Here is a 17,193-nt window from a genome sequence, read left to right on the forward strand (position 1 = left end):
TGTTTTTGGTTTGATTATATTATTGAATTAAATGTATTATTATGATTATATTATTTTTTATGATTATTTATTAAATTATAATTTATAATTTCGTGTTTCAAATTTTATCATCCCCGGGATGTTTAATAGACTCTTGTTCGGACAGATTTCAGTGAGTTATTCCTAAAAATTACAGCCTACAATAAAAAACTACATATTTCCATGCAAAAAAATGTACCGCTTTCAGCACAAAAAATCGGAAAGGATCAAACCGCCAAGGAGGTTAACTCAGCAGACAGAACATCTTATGAAAAAAACATCAGAGGAGAGGTGTGCATTGCAAACTGATCTCCATTTTGTATTTGAAACACTGCCCGGGGGACATTAAAATAAATAAAAATAAAATTAAATTAAAAAAAATACAATTTGGTTGGGTTTTGACGTTGAATACTCAGTATGTGGCTGAAATTTGTGTCATCAATATCTCTTAGGCCAAAATCAATCCTGAGGATTTTTATCTGCTGAAAGACAACATACTAATAAATATGGTGTTATTATTTGTGTGCATTATTTATGTATCTATTTTATTATGGAAGTCAAACAAATCATTTTTTTTTGCTTGTGTCAGCTCCAAATCTTTCAGTGTGCGGCTCCCCCGATGTGTTCAGTCAGAAGGTTGGTGATACAAGTTCCTTGGATAGGGATTGGCCCTGGCAGGTCACTATTAAAGAAAAAGAATTACATAGAGAATATATATGTGGGGGCTCCCTGATCTCTCCAGAGTGGGTTCTGACGGCAGCAGATTGCATCCTCTAGTAAGTATAACATGTTACCTTTATAAACTAATTCTTCCATCAGACACCAATCATTCTGCTTTTGGAAATGTTTCTAAAGATAAGTCATGGACGTCTTAATTGATCCATAGAGTTTCCACTTTAAAACTGCCATGCGTGCCTCATTGATTCTGGGCCCCTCGTTCAGCTATTGAGTTCATAGGCTCATTCACTGGCAGTAGATAGACACAGGTGAAGAGTAGCCCATAGAATACCTTCAAGCGGAACTTCACTCTCTCAACCAACATGGACTATTTTATGATCCTTATGCTGCTAGTATTAGTAAATGGATAGGAAAGTATATCATACTTTAATTTCATGGTTTCCATGCCTAGGCAAATCATATCATATCATAGTCATATATCACAGGAATCTTCAGGAGGGGAGGGAGGGTTCTCAGCTCAGCCAATGCCTGAGCTAAGGATGGACTGATTCCAAGAAGTAGCTGCTGCATGTATCATCTGCCCTTACTCAAGATGGCTGCAGTCAGAAATGCCAGGGGGTGTTTTTCAAAAGGATTTCTTAGCAACATAAAGCATGGAGACATGGATGGATGGGGGAGTTTGCTTTGGATATTAAAAATGAATTATATAGCGTTTTTGGTGTGTGGAACTCAGATTCAATGCAGTTCCACTTTAAACTCATAGGGGTGGAGTGACTAAAACTGGAGAATACAAAATCTGCTACACATGTGCATGGGAGCCAATCAGCTTCCTCAATTAAGCTTTGAGAAAAACAAACCTGGAAGCTGATCAGTTTCTATGCAGAGCTGCATCAGACTTTGCACTCTCCAGTTTTAGTAAATCAACCCCCATAGTTTACCACTTGGATATTAGGAGCACACTTGGGGCATCGTGCTTTGAACTTCTCTCTGTATAGAATTAAGCATTGTCCAGGTCTACAGGACAGCAGGAGAGGGTCCTAGCAGTAGTATGATTGGACCACTGTCCCAACACTACCTGGATTTGAAGTCTATGGGGGGCTGAACCTTCAGCCTGTACTGCGATCTCATTTATGTCATTGTAGTTCTGCAAGCTACACAGTGCCTCTGCTTCAACTATTCCTATACCTGTCCTTTATCAAATGTGGACACGACACATATAAGGTTCATTCTGCATACAAAGGTTTGCCTGTTTATATTGATTTTGTGTGTCGTCTGTGCACCTGTAACCTGATTACCAGTACCTGGATCCTGTCCTTCTGCTTTTGCTCGTCTCTCTGTTTCATTGTGACCATGGCCTTCAGTTATGGTTCCACTTGTTGTTCCTGTACTGCTACCTACTTGCTGGTAATCTGGTTGCAGATTAAGCCTTTGTGTGTTGATATCTTCATCTAAACTTGTTTTTTGCTACTCTTGCTGCTGACACTGGCTCACGTCCGATTACCTCAAATAGTAACAAAGTACACTATATTGCCAAAAGTATTGGACCGCACTTTGGATTGCCTTTCCACACACATGAACTTTAATGGCCCCCCAGTCTTAGTCTGTAGGGTTCAATACTGAGTTGGCCTACTATTTGCAGCCATAACAGCTTCAACTCTTCTGGGAAGGCCGTCCACAAGGTTTAGGAGGGTGTCTATGGGAAGGTTGGACCATTCTTCCAGAAGCACATTTGTCAGGTCAGGCACTGTGAGTCCTGGCTCACAGTCTCCGCTCTAATTCATCCCAAAGGTGTTCTGTGGGGTTGAGGTCAGGACTCTGTGCAGGCCAGCCAAGTTCCTCCACCCCAAACTCACTCATACATATCTTCAGTGGCGTCACTAGTTGGGTGAGGGCAGCACCAGGTGACACTATCACAGGGGGCGACACTAAAATGAAAAGAAGGAAATTCATTAGAGCCCCCCCATCTGGGTGTCATCCTCCCCAAGAATGTACAGAGAGCTGTCAGTCATGTACAGGGGGGAGAAGGGCAGGAGAAGGGGGAGGGGGCTGCCGGCACATCACACTTAGCCCCGGGACATGAGCACCGGAGGTGTGTGCAGGAGAAGTGTAGCCTGCGCCGGGGGTCCCTGACCTGTGAGAGGAGCCGGTCATGGAGAGTGGACAGAGGTGAGAGAGGAGCGATCAGAGGGCTCCAGTCTGGAGCTGCAACGGGGACACAGGGAGGGGAAAAGCCAGGCTGTGTGTGCACGACAGGGACCGCCCACCTCTGGAGGGGTGACACCAGGTGTTACCACACCGGGTGACACCAACCCTAGTGACTCCTCTACATGTCTTTATGGACCTTTCTTTATGCACTGGTACACAGTCATGTTGGAACAGAAAGGGGCCCTTCTTAAACTCTTCCCACAAAGTTAGAAGCATGAAAATATCCAAAATGTGTTGGTATGCTGACGCCTTAAGAGTTCCCTTCCCTGTTACTAAAGTGGTGTAATGCACACATAGTTACAGCTCGGGTCACAAAACACCTTAGGGTATGAAGATAACAGTACAAGAGTTTATACAGTGTGAAGATACAAGTGGTTACCAAGGGTAACAATGGTTTCTCTAGCAACCTGTCATTAGTATGTACACATGACAGGTGAGATAGCCTGTTGCAGCAAGGTAGATGTTGTCTGCACTCCTTCTGCAGCCATCTGTCTCCCATAGCAAAGAGAGCAGATTTGTACCACCAGGGTCCGGAACAGTTAAATGAAGTGCACGCATGGAGTCTGCATTAGGTACACGGCGGGATCCCATACTAGTATTGGGAGTAAGGTAGTAGTGATACGCTGGACAGGTGGAGAGGGAAAGGGCTAAATGTGAAATTGATACATTTATTTCCTGTGAAACTACTTACCTTTTAGAATGCCCTTGTGGCAAACTATATAATCACAGTCATGTTGGAACAGAAAGGGGCCATCCCCAAACTCTTCCCACTAAGTTGGGAGCATGAAATTGTCCAAAATGTCTTGGTATGCTGATGCCTTAAGAGTTCCCTTCACTGGAACTAGGGGGCCAAGCCCAACCCCTGAAAAACAACCCCCCACCATAATCCCCCCTCCACCAGACTTTACACTTGGTATAGGGCAGTCAGACAAGTAACAACGTTTGCATTGCACTTGGTGATGGAAGGCTTGGATGCAGTTGCTCAGCCATGGAAACCCATTCCATGAAGCTCTCTACTCACTTTTGTTTTGCTAATCTGAAGGCCACACCAAGTTTGGAGGTCTTTAGCTATTGACTCTGCAGACAGTTGGAGACTTCCGCCCACTATGCGCCGCAGCATGTACTGACCCTACTCTGTCATTTTACGTGGCCTACCACATGATGGCTGAGTTGCTGTTGTTTCCACTTTGTTATAATCCCACTAACAGTTGAGTGTGGAGTATTTAGTAGTAAGGAAATGTCATGGATGGACCTATTGCACAGGTGGCCACCTATCACGGGACCATGCATGAATTTACTGAGCTCCTGAGAGCGACCCATTCTTTCACCAATGTTTGTAGAAGCAGTCTGCATGCCTAGGGGCTTGATTTTATACACTTGTGGCCATGGAGGTGATTGGAACACCTGAATCACATGCTTTGGAGGGCTGGCCCAATGCTTTTGGCAATATAGTGTACATCTTAACACCTCATTCAGTTGATTTACAAAAGGCAAATAGGCTGTGCACTGCAAGTGCACTCTAAGTGAACTTGGAAGTGCTCTGCAAGGGCACTGTAAGTGCCGTTGCTTTAGATCTGAGGGGAACAAGCAAGGAAAATTAAAAAAAAACAGCATTTTTGCTTGCAGATGATTGGATGAAAGAATTCAGCAGAGCTTTGCCTCATTTCAGATCTTCCCCTCGGATCTAAAGAAACTGTACTTGCAGTGCACAGCCTTTTTACCTTTAGTAAATCATCCCCATGTGTCATTATTAGAGATGAGCGAATCGAACCAGGGGAACCGGAATTCGATACGAATTTCAGGAAAATTTCGATTCGCGGCGAATCCGAACATTTGCCTACTTCGGGTGCGCGAATCGGATTTTTCCCGATCAGCCGGCAAAAGTGTCCCTGCAGAGAGCTCCGCTATTTCTGACATTTCTCTGACAGTTCCTTCACATGTACAGCGGTTGAAACATTGTATCTATTAGTTTCCATTTAGGATACAGATGTTTCAACCGCTGTACATGTGAAGGAGCTGTCAGAGAACTGTCAGAAATAGAGGAACTCTGCACATACACTTTTTGCCGGTTTGGAATTCTTATTTTCATCCTACTTCTTCTTCTTCTTCATCCTCATCCTCAGAAGAAGAAGAAGATGAGGATGAGGATGAAGAAGAAGTAGGATGAAAATAAGATTAATTCCAAGCCGGCAAAAAGTGTATCTGCAGAGCTCCTCTAAGTGTATCTGCAGAATGTCATTTATGGAAAAAAATAGATACAATGTTTCAACCGCTGTATGGAGTGAATGTCCCAGAACTGTCAGAAACTGTCACAGAACTGTCCTCCTTCTCATCCTTCTCCTCATCCTTCTCCTCATCCTTCTCCTCATCCTTCTCCTTGTCATCCTTCTCCTTCTTGTCATCCTTCTCCTTCTTGTCATCCTTCTCCTTCTTCTCATCCTTCTCCTTCTTCTCATCCTTCTCCTTCTTCTCATCCTTCTCCTTCTTCTCATCCTTCTCCTTCTTCTCATCCTTCTCCTTCTTCTCATCCTTCTCCTTCTTCTCATCCTTCTCCTTCTCCTTCCTCATCTCCAAGGGCATTTAAATTAAAGGTACAGTGTTCTGCACTAATTTAAAGGCTCTCTGAAGCCTAGAAACCCTTTTAATAAGTTAATTTCGTAGCGAATAAATTCGCATCGAATCGAATTTCTTCCTGAAATTTGCCGAATCAGCCGAATCGAATTTTTGAATACTTCGCTCATCTCTAGTCATTATGATCATGGCTGGTATGTGCAAAAGAAAATACCATAATAATACCACAAAAATATTGTATTTAGTCCTTTAGTCTAAAATATATATAAAAAATAAATAAAGGGAACAGAAACTTTTTTTTCAAAGTTCATTTCCAATTAAAAAAATCAAAGGATAAAAAAGGTACCTTTGCTGCAATACTCACCACCCGATCCATATCCGTTCCCAAAAGAACTTATTTTTTGGCAGTAGACGGGCTCAGTCATTTAGGTTTATTGATGGCCATCATCAATCAACCCAGCTCCTCTGAATTGATGCTGCCATGAATTAAAATGTACACCTAGGTTGATTCCCCCTGGAGGTAGACCAACCATGTTCCAAAGCTCACAGCGTCTTCCTGGCACTTAAAACAGAAACAAAATGTAGAAGGTTAAGAGCCGGCAACTCGTTCTCTCGATAAAAGTACTTTATTTATAAAGGGTACAGTGTGCAAGTTACAGCAGCTTATGTGTTTTGGTAAAAATCTCCTTCATAGGACTTTTACCAAAACACATAAGCACACTGTATCTCATCTCTCTGTCACTCTGCTCTCTCCCTCTATCAGCATGCTCCATGACTGGCTGTCTCCTTGTACTTCTTATCCTTTCCCCAGCCTGAGCTTAGCTGTAGAGCAGGGGTGTCAAACTGTCGGCCCTCCGGCTGTTGCAAAACCACAAGTCCCATCGTGCCTTTGCCTTTGGGAGTCATGACCAGGGGACTAAAGATGGCTTATAAGTCCCACTAAACCAATACCTACCCCTCATCCTTAACCTTAGTAACCACACTGACAACAAAATGGAGTTAATAGCCCAAAAACGGCCTTTTATTACAACTAGAGATGAGCGAATCGAACCAGGCGAACCGGAATTCGATACGAATTTCAGGAAAAATTCGATTCGCGGCGAATCCGAATATTTGCCTACTTCGGGTGCGCGAATCGGATTTTTCCCGATCAGCCGGCAAAAGTGTCCCTGCAGAGAGCTCCGCTATTTCTGACATTTCTCTGACAGTTCCTTCACATGTACAGCGGTTGAAACATTGTATCTATTAGTTTCCATTTAGGATACAGATGTTTCAACCGCTGTACATGTGAAGAAGCTGTCAGAGAACTGTCAGAAATAGAGGAACTCTGCACATACACTTTTTGCCGGTTTGGAAAGACGAAGACGAAGACGAATTCCAAGCCGGCAAAAAGTGTATCTGCAGAGCTCCTCTAAGTGTATCAGCAGAGCTCCTCTAAGTGTATCTGCAGAATAGAGGAGCTCTGCAGATACACTTTTTGCCGGCTTGGAATTCTTCTTATTTTCATCCTACTTCTTCTTCATCCTCGGAAGAGGAAGAGGAAGAGGAAGAGGAAGAAGAAGAAGAAGAAGAAGTAGGATGAAAATAAGAAGAATTCCAAGCCGGCAAAAAGTGTATCTGCAGAGCTCCTCTATTCTGCAGATACACTTAGAGGAGCTCTGCTGATACACTTAGAGGAGCTCTGCAGATACACTTTTTGCCGGCTTGGAATTAATCTTATTTTCATCCTACTTCTTCTTCTTCATCCTCATCCTCATCCTCAGAAGAAGAAGATGAGGATGAGGATGAAGAAGAAGAAGAAGTAGGATGAAAATAAGAATAATTCCAAGCCGGCAAAAAGTGTATCTGCAGAGCTCCTCTAAGTGTATCTGCAGAATGTCATTTATGGAAACAAATAGATACAATGTTTCAACCGCTGTATGGAGTGAATGTCACAGAACTGTCAGAAATAGTCTATTTGACAGTTCTGGGACATTCCCTCCATACAGCGGTTGAAACCGCTGTATGGAGTGAATGTCACAGAACTGTCCTTCTCATCCTTCTCCTTCTTCTCATCCTTCTCCTTCTCCTTCTCCTTCTCCTTCTCCTTCTCCTTCTCCAAGGGCATTTAAATTAAAGGTACAGTGTTCTGCACTAATTTAAAGGCTCTCTGAAGCCTAGAAACCCTTTTTATAAGTTAACTTCGTAGCGAACAAATTCGCATCAAATCAAATTTCTTCCTGAAATTCGCCGAATCAGCCGAATCGAATTTTTGAATACTTCGCTCATCTCTAATTACAACTATCAATAACTAACAGTAAACACAGTATAAACATACGTTCCTGCAAGGTCCCAATAGGCATCAAGAAAATGAATACCTGCATTCTGCTTAACTAGACCTCCAGCCGCAACATCAGCGACTCGGAGACACCACCACAGATACCCCCACCAGAACAACTGGAAGCCGTACCTCAGATGGGTTCCTACAAAGTGCCTTTTCTTGTGCCCACATTAACCAAGGAGGACCTTGCATCCCGCCGGACGTTCCCCAGCACCAATATGGTACAACCACCACCAAGACAAACCAGAAAACAACGGGCGGAAGGGAAGTCTACCTTGTGAAAACTCTCTTCAGACTGAAAACCCCCTACCACACCCTGTAAGACCACCCTTCGTAGCTCCCCCCACTCCTTCCTTAAAACTATTTAGACTCCCCTTATGCTAATGGGACTCTGCCTCTCCCAACCCCCTTTAACCCCTGTCATGCCGGCCCTTCGTTCAGGTCTTCTTTCTTCTTACTCTGGGCCTTTCTTACTTGTAACTGTCAATCTTGCAATGCCTCATGGGACTTGTAGTTTGGCAACAGCTGGAGGGCCGCCCGTTTGACATCAGTGCTGTAGAGGAACTTTAAGAGGCTAACACCAATTTAGGTGCTTACACCGCTTGTATTAACCAAAAAAAAAAAATGCATTTGATGATGTAATAAATAAAACAGAGTTGCATTATTCTGTAGCTTATATATCTGCCTTGTTTTAATATTTATGTTTTGAACTTTTTAACCTTTTAGGTATCACATGTATGCAATTGCATTCCACTTCTGAGCCTTCCATAGAGATTACTTAGCATCACAATAAACTCTGATGATCCTGCCTAAGTTCACAACATTGGGTTTGTGTAGACACGGGCCATTCATAGAGAACACATTATGAACATGTTATATTTCATTCATTACATTCTGAAGGTCATTGATAGTTATGATGCTTTCTACTGTTTTCTTTCTACAGTCCTATCCGGGTATCAAATTATAAAGTATATTTGGGCATGTACCGGCTGGGTGTGATTAGCCCTCATACAGTTATTGCCAATGTAAGGACCATCATCGTCAACAGTAATTATGGAAGTCAAGGAGGCCCTGGGGACATCGCCCTGTTGCGGCTGGCCACCCCTGTCATCTATACTGAGCACATCATGCCCATCTGTCTGCCATCTTCCACCACCACCTTCCCCTGTGGTACGGAGTGCTGGGTGACCGGCTGGGGTACAAGATTTTATGAAAGTGAGTCTTTGAAAATGAACACCAAAGTGATTTAACTCATGTTCAATCCTAAGAAGCCAGACCTGTCCCTTACACCTACTATATCATATTAATTTATGGTGGGCAAATCTGCCCGGGTTCAGTTCATCAAGTCCTGTTTGAAATCTATGGAACCCAAACTTAGCATTCCTCCTCAGATACAAGCTCATGCTCCCCTCAGTGACCATGAACCTGTAGCAGAATCATTCAGCAGACGCCGCTGAACAAACTGATAGCTCTGACAAGCCACTGACCAAGGCGACTTACCTGAAATGTGCCCCTCCGCACTGCCGCTTCTCTGCTGCTATGTGTCCCCCCCTTCCACCCAGCTGTGCTGTAAATTCCCTATCTGGTTGCCCTGTAGCCTCCTCTGCCCTCCCACCGACAGAGGGATCAAGTGGTCAAAATAGATCCCCCTTCTCTGACCTCCTCATTTAATGCCCCCCACCTCACCGATGACCTGGCTCCCTCTCTCTGAAGTTGCTAACTGGGTCTCCCGCCTCCCCCTCCCTTCTGTTGCAGCAGATCGCTGTCAGCATGGAGAGTGGGGGCTGGTAAACATGCCCAGTAGTGTACTTAGATTTTGTGCTGCCCTAGGCAACACAAAAAGTTTGCACCCCCCACCCCCCCCCCCCAATGACAGAGCGAGAGAGTTCAATAAGTGTGTGTATGTATATATGATTCTCTCTCTCTCTTCCTCTTCTCACTCTCTTTCTATCTCTCCCCCCCTCTCTCTCTCCTCTCTCCCCCCCCCTATCCCTCTCTCTCCCCTCTCTTCCCTCTCCCCCTCTCTCTCCCCTTTCTTTCTCTTCCCTCTCTCCCCTCTCTTCCCTCTCCCCCTCTCTCTCCCCTTTCTTTCTCTTCCCTCTCTCCCCCTCTTCCTCATATCGTATTGGACTGCCCCCCTCCAAGGGTTGTTGATCTCTGGGCAGCAGCAGGAAGGGGGGGAGGTAGTGCAATCCCGTACAATCCCTTCTTCCTGGGGGTGCTGCCGCCCCCTATAAATTGCCGCCCTCTGGAAAAGCATTGTTTGCCTCGCGGTCGATACGCCCCTGAACATAACCCCTTCCTATCTTGAGGGAATGCAGCCAGCGATCACTACAGACATCTCCTGTATTCTTTCATCACTGGCACAGATTGTATTTACTATGGGTCAGTTTGTGAATGAAATATTTAATGAACGAATTAGGAGTCTATACAGACTCCTATCTCATTCATCTTCAGTGCAGCTCAGGCCGCGGAGGAAAAGAGCGTCTGCAGTCCTTTTCTCTGTTTCAAACACATTAGAGGTCTGTGTAGATCCCTGATGCCTCTCCAAAGCCCGTCCCACCCCCCAAAATTTTTTTAAAAACGTTAAAATAAAAATGTACCTGTGCAAAAAAAGGCTCCATTTACACTGCAACATTTTTCTGCTGGCAAAAAATGTGTGTAAACATGGTACCGCGGTTACTCACGTTTAGCCACGTTTAGCATTTGGACCTTTATTAATTTCATTGGCCAGAGTACTTGCCGCTGAAACAAATAAATGCCTAAGCGTGTTTAAATGCGTTTTTGCAACGTTTAGCATTTTTAGGACAAAGCATTCCTTTCACGAACTCGATTCTTCTGCCTTCAGGAAGGGGACGTTTAACTGACCCTAAACTTTGCTGCCGTTAAACTCTGATAAAAGTCTATGTGGGCATGGACACATGGGCTTATATTGAGTTGAGTTCAGGGGTGTTGGCAAAAAAAAATGCCAAAAGCTCTTGAACTCACGTTTATGAGCAGCAGTGTACATGAGGCCAAAACACTAAGCTGAAAAAAAAAAATAAAAAACATGGTAAGGGTAGATTTAGATGCGTCTAAACCTCCTTGCCTCTGAAGCCCAATCCACTTTTGGCCACTGACAGGCGGTGAGGAAGCTACACAGTCACAACCTGTTGTAATTCCATTGCCTATTGCAGCTTAAGGGGGGGGGGGCATTTGTCAGGTGGCAAAAACGCAGCTGAACTGCTCATTTTTGCTGCCCCCAACTACAAGTCTAAACAAGGTCCAAGGCCTTGTACACAAAGTGAGGCCACGTTTATCTGCACAGGGGTGCACAAGTATTCCATGCATCCCCATGCAGGCAGCCCCACTGATGTAATTTGGAACACGGTGGCGGCACGGGAATGCACAGGAGTTATCCTTATCAGTTGGGACACAGTGGCTGCATCGACACAGCCACTGCTCCCAACTTGACATCCGTATGGGTATATGTCCCTAACTCACACTGTCCACGTTTCAGGCCATGCACCTACACGGATGTCAGATCTGTCCTTGCAGCTGCTGGGTCCCAGTTGACATGAATTGGACTGGCTGCACAGGGATGCACAGAACACAATGCAGGTAAACACGACCCTCCATTGACGTATGCTTTACCACACCCCATTGAATGAGGCCTTAGAATTTAGCAGGAATTTTGTGAGTTATGTTGTGATTTTGTGCGCAAATAAGGATTTTAGTGTGTTTGCTTGGTGAAAATAGCGATTTGATAAACATATGCACAACTATTATGCCTAAAAAAAATTGGTAGCATCTTCTTTTTATTCTATTGGCCATGTGATTTCAGAAAATATATTGTATGGAGGGTCTTTTACAAACTCTGAAAGCTGTTAAGTGAAACATTAAAACCTGTTGTGTGCTCGCCATGCCCCACAATGCACTGCCCTGACAGTGCATTATGATTGGTCAAAGCAATTCATCTGACCCTGCCCCCTTGTGATGTCATGAGAGTGTTTAAGAACTGTCATCGGTGGTGCAGCTGTCAGTCAGTGAGAACCAGAGTAGCGTTTTTTTTTAATAAAGGACTTATCAAAGACTGTCTCCTGTCTCTTTTTACACTACACTTTTTTTGTGTATGGGTACCATGGTACCACATACTCATTCACATTGGGGGGTATCGGGATCTGGGGGCCCTCTTGTCAAAGGGGGATTCCAGATTCTGATAAGCCCCCCGCCTGCAGACCCCCACAACAACATCAACATGGGGAAAAGGTGCTTTGCGAGGAGCCCCTGCCTCAAAGCACCCCCCCATGTTGAGGGCATGTGGCCTGGTATGGTTCAGGATGGGGGGGTGCTTGCTCGTCCCACCCTTTCCTGATCTGCTGGGCTGCATGCTCAGAAAAGGGTCTGGTATAGATTTTGTAGGGGACCCACACGCCATTTATTTTTATTAATTCTGGTGTGGGGGTTCCCCTCAAAATCCATACCAGACCCGAAGGGCAATTTTTTAATTGTCGGGCAATGTCAACAATTCTTTTTACATTCAGCTGTCAGCGGGGAACCCCACTGACAGCTGAAACATAAATGAATGTCTCACTACTAAAATATTGCATGACTTAGTATAACTCATGCCGTATTTTAGTAACTGCTCAGCTGTTCAGTTCTTGTTTGAAGTTTGTGTCTGAACATTCTGTAGATTCGGCTGTTCGACCGCAAATCGAAAAGGGGGGTGTTTAGCCCATCACTATTTACATATACAAAAGATCCCCCTGCGCTCCACAAAACCTAGTGATCAAAAAGTGAGCTGCTACCACCTATTCTTTATACCTCAAGATATGTGCAAACAATTTATATACATGATGAAGCGCGTGATCATGTATATCCCAATGTTGATCCTGAAGAAGCCACGTGATCGTGGCGCAACGCGTCGACGCATTTCCGGTGACGTACTTTCGGTTCCGGGTTCGGACGCCATTTTGGTACACCTGAGTATACCCATAGCACATGGGAAATTGCTTCTTTCTGTTGGAGGATATGTGAGTGCGTTTTTTGTTATCTTAAACCTTGAGTGCATTAAAATAGTGTTGCACTATGGAGGTCTGCTTTTTTCTTACATATGCGCCCTGTATTTGAGCCCGTATTGTGAGGGAAGGTATGTGAGAGGAACTCATTGCTTGGAGGAGGATCTTGATTAAAGTCGGTGGTGGCAGTGGAATATCAATATCCTGGCAGATATATTATATATATATAAAGCCTTGTGACCTGCAAGGGTCGAATGTGGAAGGTGAGGGGGCACTTTGGCTATTAATGAGGGGAGTCACTTCAAGAGTCACGAAGAGCACAAATTGCAGCATGGAATGAAACCATAACCACTGTGTATTGAACACTTTTTTTATTTTTGCACAGTGTGGCATCACTAATAATTTTGTTTTTGAAATTGATTTTGCATTATATTTTGTATAACATTTATCACTTCGCACAGTTTAAGTGTTATTTTGTTGAATATCACTATTGGCCACTAGGGGGTGTATAATTCTATGTGGGGGATTTTTTGCACTAGATTTATATAGATTGATTATTATTTAATATATTATGGAAGGATATAAGTTGAGCGCTTCATCACTATTTACAGTTTTGCATACTTTCAATTTTCACCATTTCGCAAAAAGGCGCAATTTAAAATTTACATTTGGTATTTATTAACTCAAAACAGGCTAAACTTGTATATTTTGTAGGAATTTTGTAAAATCTGCTGGGTTTGTTTCTGCCAATAATGATTTTACAGTGGTTTTAGCGAAAATAATGTTTTGATAAATATAATGGGGCCCTAAAAATCAGTAGCATCTTTTTTTTATTCTACCAGTCATGTACTTTTAGGATACATATGGTTTGGGGGGGGGGAGGGGGGTCTTTTACAAACTCTTCCCTACAAGCTGTAAGGGAAAAATAAAAAAGCAGTGGAAAAAATAGCAAAAATGGTCTGGCCACCTGGGTTTAAAAGTTGAGCGCAGGGCCTGGCAGCAAAAGGGTTAATTATCTTCTTGTCTTTGTTTCATCACCAGAAAATGTAGTTTCATATGGGACCCTCCAGGAGGTCATGGTTCCCCTAATAGACCGCAATACCTGTAATAAATTTTTTAACAATGAGGGAAATCCCTACTTCATCCAGTATGATCAGATTTGTGCCGGCTACAAGGATCAGCATAAGGAGTCCTGGCAGGTGAGTGACACCAAGAGCATTCCAACATGGCTCATCTTTAGCATCTCTTTACAGGAGTTAGAGTGATAATAAAGTCTATTTTTTTTTCTTTTTAATAAAATAGAGGTTATTCTTGCCCACTCTGTTACCTGATAACAACAAGAGAAAGCTGTCAAATTTATCAGTGGGAATATTACAACTGCTAAACTTTTCATGTCACTCTGCAGCTGGGAGGGGATTCCGCCCAACACCTAATTATTCGGCCATTTGCACAAAATTCTCCATTGACTGCACACAGTGCGGAAGTCCCCCACATGTTGTTTCCCCTATTAACTCTCATGGTCAAATGTTATTAAGCAATTTTTTCCTAGGATCAAAAGTCATCTAGAACCCAGGGCAAACATGCCAAATTGCACCCCCCCCCCCCCAAGATGTATGAGCATTATGTGTCAACACAAATCCCCTCCCCTCCAAAAAAATTGAGCACTAATTTGTATGCATACCTCCTAAGTGAGAATTCCCCCTCCTCCTGGTACTAATCTGTCCCCTGCTGAAATCCCCCCTCCCAGCTCAAATTTCTCCCTATATATTTCACCCTATATGTCCCCGCAAAAAAATCCTCCTTCTAGCACAAATTCTCTGCCCTCAAATGTCCCCTCTGAGCACAAATCCCCCCCCCCCCACTCTACATCCCCCTCTCCCAGCACAAATTCCCCTCCCCCAATCCCTGACCCTAGAACAAATCAACCCCCCAAATTTCCTCTCCTAGCACAAATACCCCCCAAATCCCCTCACCAAAAAATGTACCCTCCTATCACAAATATCCCCCCCCCCTTTTACCATATGACTTTTTCTAGCACAAACCCCCCCAAATCCCCTCTCCTAGCACAAATCTCCTTCCCTCCTCCTAACAAAAATCCCCCCAAATCACCACTCCTATAACAACTCCCCAAATTTCCCCTCAGAAAAATGTTTACTCCCTTTCGCTCCCCAAATCCTCCCTTTCAACACTAATCTCATCCCCCAAATCTTCTCATAGTGCCCCCCACCTCAAATAATACCAGTGCCCAGGGTAGCTGCCCCTCAGTACCCATCAATTAAAGTGTCACTAAACTCCATTTTTTTATATAAAAAAGAGGTTATACCTACCTGCTCTGTGCAACAATATTGAGCAGAAAGATCACATTCTGCTCTGGATCGAAACAAAATGTTTTTTACTTGGAATGGATTGTTATATACTCTGTCATTCACATGGAGGGGGGCAGTATCTGGGGTCCCCTTATTTTTAAAGGGGACTTTCAGATTCTGATAAGTCCTCCGCCCACAGATCCCTACAGCCACCACGCCAGGATTTTGGAGAAGAGGCCCTTATCTTCATCACATGGGGACAAGGTGCTTGCCAGAGGGTCACCCCTGGCAAAGTACTCCCCTATGTTGAGGGCATGAGGGCCTGGTAAGGTTCAGGGAGGGAGGCACACACTCGCCAACCCCTTTCCTGGCCACCAAGCCTGCATGATCATATGAGGGTCTGGTAAAAAGTCAAAAAGCAGGAGTTTCATAGTCCATTTTTCTGACTATGGCTCTGCTCAGGAGCAACATCCACATGAAGGAATCTTCACATTGAACCTTTGTGTGTCCATGCACTGTGGTTCCATCTGCTGACCATTGCTACTGTGCCCTGCAGGGATGTAGACGTCGGAATCACAGAGCAAGCATTTGACCAATCATAGCATATACCTGTAAGTATCTTAGATGTGAAAAGGCCATTGCTCTGCAATCTGAAGAATGGATAGTAGGGTGGTTGAGCGTAACTCCTCTTCTTTTGCAGGTCCTGATTTTTTACATTTTTTTACTTGGGAACAAAGATGCTTAAAGCAAATTAAAATTGACTTCTTAAATTTCTTGCGCAGAACACATTCCATACCCATTTACTAAATACTCATCTAGTTTGTGTAATTACACATTCACAGAAAGGCCAAGACTCAAACATTTTGTTGAATTATCCTGAACAGATAGACATTGGTGCAGCTGATGATTATTGATGTCTTACAGGGTGACTCTGGAGGACCTCTGATGTGTAAGGTCCGGGGCGTATGGTACCAGGTTGGAATTGTGAGTTCGGGATTAGGATCTGCATACCACTTCCCTGGGGTGTACACACAGGTGACGGCCTACCAAGCTTGGATCAGCAAGTACCTGAACGTTACATTCAATTATGTGTCACATATCCCTAAACCAGCGAGGACATGTGGAGCAAGCCTCTTCAACACGGGGTACACCAATGCTCCTTTACTAACATCCAGCTTTTCACACCATCGCTGGGTGATCCTGGTCCCAACTATTCTTCTGCTGACACTCATATAACCAAAAACAGCCATCTCCGCTGACCTAGACAGGCAGAGAAAGTTCCCTTTGCATGGAATACCAAATCTCATGAAAGTAAAAAAAATGTGTTTAACAGGAAAAGAATATACAATTAATGATTGCATGACATGATACGGAGGGAGTGACATATTGTATACAATGTATCTGTGGATTTCAGTATCTAGGCAGGATGAAAAGAAAGTTATCTATGTATATAAGAGCATATTTATAACATAACTATCAGTTCTAGGAATCATTGTCTATAAAAACATTTTAGGGATTTGCATAATTTGGATCCCACGGGACTTATGTTCTAGGGCACGGGTGTCAACCTGGCGGCCCTCCAGCTGTTATCAAACTACACATCCCATGAGGCATTGCAAGACTGAAAGTTACACGCATGACTCCCAAAGGCAGAGGCATGATGGGACTTGTAGTTTTGCAACAGCTGGAGGGCTGACAGTTTGACACCCCTGTTCTAGGGGGATTGAAAAGTACAATACTCATTGAAGAGGATCAAAAAAAATTAGAATACTGAATCCAAAGCCAAATGGATTTTTGAGATGGGTACTTTAAGAGAATGAAGAGATATCCTCCTGCGCTTAAAATGGGGCCCTAACCCTAAAGCTGCTGACGCTACCATTATACCCAATAGGTGAAGTGACTCAAATATACAAAAAAGTGTAGCGCTACATAAATACTAAACAAATTGTAAATAAAGAATGTGACGCACTCAATCCCCTGAAACATATACAAAACGGGGGTAACACACAATTGTGCAACACGTGAATCCCCTCTATGGAAATATAACAAGTGCAAGTGATAAATACTGCAATAGTGATTCACACAGAAACAAATCAAT

General features: G+C 43.7%; 1 protein-coding gene across 1 annotated transcript in view; it reads left to right on the forward strand.

Annotated features, from left to right (window-relative positions):
- LOC149454679 (tryptase gamma-like) overlaps positions 1–16,850 on the forward strand; it is a 29,867-nt gene extending 13,017 nt beyond the window's left edge. Inside the window, exons 4-7 of the mRNA XM_089687230.1 lie at positions 623–794; positions 8,736–9,007; positions 13,831–13,988; positions 16,020–16,850. Of these exons, the coding sequence (XP_089543356.1) occupies positions 623–794; positions 8,736–9,007; positions 13,831–13,988; positions 16,020–16,331 (914 nt within the window). The 3' untranslated portion in view covers positions 16,332–16,850. The remainder of the gene's footprint in view (positions 1–622; positions 795–8,735; positions 9,008–13,830; positions 13,989–16,019) is intronic.
- The last annotated feature ends 343 nt before the right edge of the window (positions 16,851–17,193 follow it).

This window comes from Staurois parvus, unplaced genomic scaffold (assembly GCF_062004578.1).
Source record: "Staurois parvus isolate SC_StPar_1 unplaced genomic scaffold, SC_StPar_1.0 ptg000421l, whole genome shotgun sequence".
Classification (NCBI taxonomy): Eukaryota; Metazoa; Chordata; class Amphibia; order Anura; family Ranidae; genus Staurois; species Staurois parvus.